The sequence below is a fragment of the Lissotriton helveticus genome, chromosome 8 (assembly GCF_964261635.1).
Source record: "Lissotriton helveticus chromosome 8, aLisHel1.1, whole genome shotgun sequence".
NCBI classification, from domain to species: Eukaryota; Metazoa; Chordata; class Amphibia; order Caudata; family Salamandridae; genus Lissotriton; species Lissotriton helveticus.
The window spans coordinates 1,261,507,543-1,261,513,648 of record NC_136069.1 but is presented as its reverse complement, the minus strand read 5'-3'; the positions used below and the strand labels follow the sequence as shown (position 1 = coordinate 1,261,513,648).

General features: G+C 38.5%; 1 protein-coding gene across 1 annotated transcript in view; it reads right to left on the bottom strand.

The window, feature by feature from the left end:
- Nucleotides 1-2,776: 2,776 nt before the first annotated feature.
- Nucleotides 2,777-6,106, bottom strand: part of UBE3A (ubiquitin protein ligase E3A) — a 337,766-nt gene continuing 334,436 nt past the window's right edge. Inside the window, exon 11 of the mRNA XM_078658239.1 lies at nt 2,777-4,099. Within this exon, the coding sequence (XP_078514365.1) occupies nt 3,979-4,099 (121 nt within the window). The 3' untranslated portion in view covers nt 2,777-3,978. The remainder of the gene's footprint in view (nt 4,100-6,106) is intronic.

Sequence of the window (6,106 nt, the reverse complement as noted above, 5' to 3'; positions counted from 1 at the left end):
GGTATGTGAGTGAGGGCAGTTTTTCCAAACAGAGCGTTGTGCCTGATTGGGGATTTTTTGATTATGTTTGTGTTGTATACTCTGTACACCCCCTTGCGTGTGCACTATAGTTTATGATTGCCTCCTCAAACTTCACTCACGTTACATTACGTATTTAAGCATAGTAATGCTTGTATATTTTTAAAAAGAGAGACTGCATTTCATTGTGATCAAAAGTGTGTACTCTGTTTGCCATTGCACTGAGGGGCAAGTTAACAAAATGAGTGCTATTATATGCTGATTCTGGGCTCAATTGTTCTGGGCGTCAGCAGGTGATTGAGAGACTGAAAATAATTGGCAAAGACTCTCAGCAAGTTGATGACAACTACTGAATGGTGCAAACCCAGTCCTATGCCACATGTAAGAAAGCCAAATGCACCATATTAGTCTTCCTTAGGGGATGAAATCAGTTAAGAAGTACAGGATTCTTCTAACAGCTCCAGTCATTTTGTCCTTCAAAAATGAAAATGGCTAAACTAAGGAAAGAAGTCTGCTCGAAGTCCTGCATCTACTCTTAGGTGCATAAGAATATGAGATTGATCTTCTGGCTCAATAGTTTTTTTTAAACCGGGCATCGTTCAGGAGAGTAGGGCGCCTCCATCACTGATTCACAATTGTCCCCAGTGCTCAAAGAGATCCTATCTCCTACCTGTGTAGGGAGCTATCTGACTATCTCTAAGTAAGAGTAGTCCGTTTTGAATTCTATATTTTGCTACTTTTCACTGTGGCAGCTGGAAATCACCATAGTTCAGCATGACAGTTCAAAAAGCCCAAACGCCATGATAATTTCTCAACCTCTCATTCTTGCATGAAATCTCAAATTGTGGGATTTTTTTTTTTTTTTTACTACTCTGGTTGTTATCAAAGCCAGAGACTAAACAATTACTTTCACTAGTTGCAGTAAGAACCTTTTTAGAAGTGACTCTGAAAACTTTCTTGCCATCAAACTGAATGTCTAAAAATCGATCGACTGCACCCTGTATCCACATGGAGATGTTAACTAACTTTGCCTCTTACAATAGGACTGAGAACCAAACTTTTTCCTGCAGTATCTATGTGATTTTCGTGGCCAACTCTCAATAAGACAACCTATCTGTGAACTCACTTTCTGATTGTAAGGAGAAGGCACTCCTGCATTATTGAACTTTGCCACTTGCTTGATGTCTAAATGGGGAAGGACTAAAAAGTAGGCTGGAGGACAATTGTGCATGCCCCTTTGTGTGAAATCACATAACTGTGCAGAGGTGAGGGCAAAAAAATGCTATAGGAAGCCAGAGGCTACTATGTTACGTGGTAATTACCAGTAAATTTGAAATCACCTTCTTCTGCGCTGTTTGCTCAATCGCTGAAATCCCAGCCCGCATATAAAACGAGTAACTGAAAAGCAGAAATATGTAATCCGTAAAACCTGCAAATGATTTAGTCTGAATTAGGCCCAGAGCTCCTATTCATAAGACTCCCAGTGTTACTGTATCAGGTGGTTGGAGGTTACTGTAGTGTTATACCTAGATGGTACCTCAAGAACAATGCCCATGTGAAGCCCTGCCACTTCTCCATGAAGGTAAGTCTGTAATGAATAGTTCACCAGGGCTGGAAGTCCACAGGAAAGACAGCTTCTTAAGTTTTGCTTTTATGAGAGACAGCTCTCCGTAAGATCACAATTGCTGCAAGCTCCAAAGAGATGTGTAGACAGCTGTTAATTACTGTTACACTGAAGACAGTACCGGTGAGGGTCACAGTCTAAAATCAGAGATTTGCATAACTTGCCTTCCTTGTGGCCAGTCCTGTTTATTATCACAGGAGACCAGGTAAACAAGGCAATGGAATAGGCACTGCGAACAAACATAGAATAAAAGGTAAGGACATGGAAAAAATGCTGCATGGTTGGAGAGGCTCCATGAGGAGAAAAGCCCAAGTATTTCCAATCCCTTTACCCGTTCGGCAGAAGAAAATGGCTGATGTCAGGAAGGGGGAAGGCTGGTGTGTAAAAAGGCAAATTTACAATGCAAACTTCTTTTTTTTTTTTGCTGTGGCAAGTGCCCCTTTTTTAAAATGGGGTTGCTGAACATCAAAGGAATATGAAAGAAGGATAAAAATGTAAGCATACAATATTGTAGAGCATGCAGAGATAGTTCTCTGCACGTGGAACAAAGTCTCAAATTCTAAGAGACCAGGTCTGCACAATTAGAGCTATTACCAGTTGACAAAATCAGTGTTCCAAAAGTCTAGACAGTTCCTCGATTTTAGCCACTTATTTGCTTCGATGAAGAAATACTGCACAACAGAAGATGGCTATATTCATTAGAACCAATATTCTATTAACCAGAATAGAAGCTAATAAGTGAAATTTAAACACAAGCCTGCATTTACTAGGGACCTGCTGATGCTATACAGGTGGTTAGGAAGGACACTCAAGAAAAGCAATAAAAACATTTTACCGTTGTAGTTTGTCTCAAACAAGTTAATCTCCTCAAAAATGTATGTGGCGCACTAATTTAAGAAACAATGACATTTGCTCAAATAAGCTTTTATGCCGATTTCATCCAAATCATCTGCATTAATTTTGTCTGCAAAAATAGGCTATAGCAATTGTCAAGGCACAAGCTCAGCAGTGCACATCATCTACCACCAGACTACTAGCAAGAAAACAATCTATCAATTATTATCTTAGGTCAGGTAAAAAAAAAAGCCAATCCTTTAACTTTCTCAACAGATTTAACACACACAGAAGACCAGGAAAAGTAAACAAATTTATTTCTGATATGATCTGTCATTGATGTAAAAATTTTAACCAATGGTATAAATTGTAATGTTGTACATAAAAGTGATCAAAACATTTCCTTTCTAGAAGTATATTGAGAAGTTAGCAATATACAACAAAGAGGCATCAGAAGTAAATTTTGTTTCTGTAATTTTTCAGCCTTATCTACTGTGAGAAGACAACTTCTTTACACCCAGTAGCTATCCCTTTTAATTATACTGCAACACTGATCATGTGCCTTGATAAAGGAACAGGTCAAAAAAATATGATGACAAAGCATGTAGGGAAGACTTTGGATTGTCTATTTAAAAGGTCAATGCAATGGGCAATTAATATACGTAATTGTAAGTGCACTTCCACATGCTTCTGGTTTAGAATACATCAATAATGTCCTATCTTTCTGGCAACAAACTCTGCTCTATCCTATAGTTGTTTGGCAGAAAATGAACTGTCCCATTAATTTTTTTAAACAATATGTCTAATTTCTACCCTCTCACATACCAAGAAACAGGATGCGCCAATGAAACAATGCATTACCGGACATATGAGGACAACGCATAGAGTATTTCTTTTTTATTAGTTTTGTTGTGCTGTGGCTAAAGTAAACTTTTCAAGGCGACTTTTTGACATTCAATGTTCTCCCTTCCAACTTTATTGAGTAAGGATTTCAAGAATACTCTGTGGGGGCTTGAACAGCAGTAAAGGAATTGTATCACACTGTTTCATGACTTCAAGTTTCATATCAAACTGTTAAAAAAGTACAGTTCCTGATTTGAAAAGATGAGGGGCAAATAAAAATTAGCATATACTTGAATGTTACAACTGATGGCAATGATTTAATTGGGAAAGTACAGTTTTTTGTTTAAATATTCAAAAGGCTCAACTTCAAGCAGTAATAAACACAAGCAAAAGTGATTTAACCCTTAAAATAAATATTCAGGAAAACTTCTCTGTACATACAAGTGAAAGAATACGAAACACTTTCACGCTAAAAGGAACAAAAAAATAAAGAATTTGTTCATATACGCGGCTGAAATCTGCTGTTCCAGCTCAATGTCCCCAGTGAAGAAGGGAGGCACAAACACAGGTGACTACTTGTAGATCACTATCGTATGGCCTTGGTATTTTTGGACAGGGACGTTATGCAGTTGATCCCTTTTGATGTACTTTTTCTTGTTTTATAGCATGCCAAATCCTTTGGCATACGTAATGGCCTTTAATAATCGTTCTTTCAGTTTCTCTTTGCTGGAGTATTCCGGAAGTAAAAGAACATTGAAGCATGTGTGAGAGGTGGGCAACCTATGGGAAACAAATAGAAGCAAATGGAAATTACAAACTAGGTGGGCAGCACAAATAATCAAAGTAAAAATGAGACCATTATAGGAATTATAAAAACAACTACGTCATTACTCTACACAATAGTTACAAAGTGTTTACAAAACGTATTTCAATTAACTCTACATACAACATTGTTAAAACTGGGCCATTAGAATCAGCGTGTAAACCAGAAAATATTGTCGGCTCAATGATAACATGCCCAAATACTATGAACGCCATAGAATGATACCTAAATTAATCAAAACAATAATGTTCAGTTTCCTCTAAAAACAACTCGGTGTTGATTTAATTTTTTTATTGTGAAATCCCTGCTACTAAGGAGACGTTATTGTAGTAAAGAAAAACAGTGGTAAAATATTGACAATCTCAGTAATCTTGCTGTATAGAAATGCTTTTTCTTTCTCTAGTCTTACTGTTCAAACGTATGCCAGGGAAGTCAAACATGGTCATATTCTGGATAATTTCAGAAAGACGTACGGGTACTGTTACCATGTATAAGCAATATTTTCTAATGGGAAGGGCACTCTGGTAGTGACCAACCAGGTGCAGTATGTATTAAAGTAACCAGAAAAGGAGAAATGCCACAATTATGCACCCCCCTCTACCGTAACTACTTGGTAGTAATCAACCTTGCAGGAAAAAATTACTTTTGTGAATTGGCATGCCGTCAGCTTCTTTTTATTATTTTGCCACCATCAGTCAGGAAATAAAAAACAAAAGAACTGTGTTGTTCTTATCTAGGATTGCTACACTCACAACTTCCAAGGCTTCCCAGCAGAACTGTTGTCACAAAAAAAGGATGCCGAACCCTCCCCAAACACTAGGTAGAATGCTTCATCATAGGGGCCTGCTCCTTCACCAGCAACTATTGATGGTAGGGAGATCATGTTATTATTAGTGGTTCTGTATGCGTTAGAAAGCGCACCAAGAATAAGATTGTTTTAAATGGGGAATTCTTAATCTCCTTTGTGGCAAGATCAATTTCCTGGGAAAAAAAGTTCCTTGGCAGATAGTTATGCAAGAACTAAAACATTAATTCAAAATGGTTGTCAGCAGAATACATAGAGCACTCATCGGGAGCTGAAATAAAAGAGCAAGTTACTTACCATCGATAACGCCTTATCTGGTAGAGACTATCGAGCCGCAGATGCCTTACTTTCGAATTTCCCGGTTAGACTGGACCCAGAAGATTTTCTAGCAGTATCCCTGTGCACCAGTAGGTAGTGAAGTTCGGCTCTGTGTTGGCATTTCTACCAGAAATGACGTGCGCAGTACCTATATAGGCGCCACAGCTGAAATCAGTTACATTTGTGACTTTACACGCAAGGAGCGAAGTACTGCGATCAGAACGGACCACTGGTGTGTAAAAGACTAAGGCCCATAAAAAGTGCCCCTTACACCATAACCAGTTCGCAGAGCAGGGAGGATGGGGGTGAGGGGTCAGTAAATAATCTGTAGCTAGATAGTCTCTCTACCAGATAAGGTGTTACTGAAGGCTAGACTATGTTCAATCATTTTCAATACAGTTATGGACAATAGCTCAATCCAAACATCCTCAATTGGGTTCTCTTACTACTCTTGATGCTAGCCTGGCCACGCCACATATGAGAAAATATAAAGGAGAAAATTACAGCCACTTCCGATAAAAGATAGGCACTGAATACAGGTTATGTTCGTACAGTTTAGAAAAAAAATTAAAACCCATCTTTTCCCCAGAGTGTAGTGCTACATCACCTGCAGTGGGCTAACTCTGCGTGTGTATTGGAACTTCTATCTTTCAGGGCCAGGATACCCGTGGGGTGATCGAGCTCTTAATAAATATTGAACACATTACATTACATCATGTACGTCCAATGGGGGGAGCAACGGTGTGTACAAAACCAAAAGAGAAATTTCTGCTAGATTTCTTCAAAGCAAGAGACTAGCTAAATTGAAGGAAGCAAACAAAAGGATGTGAAACAAGCGAGA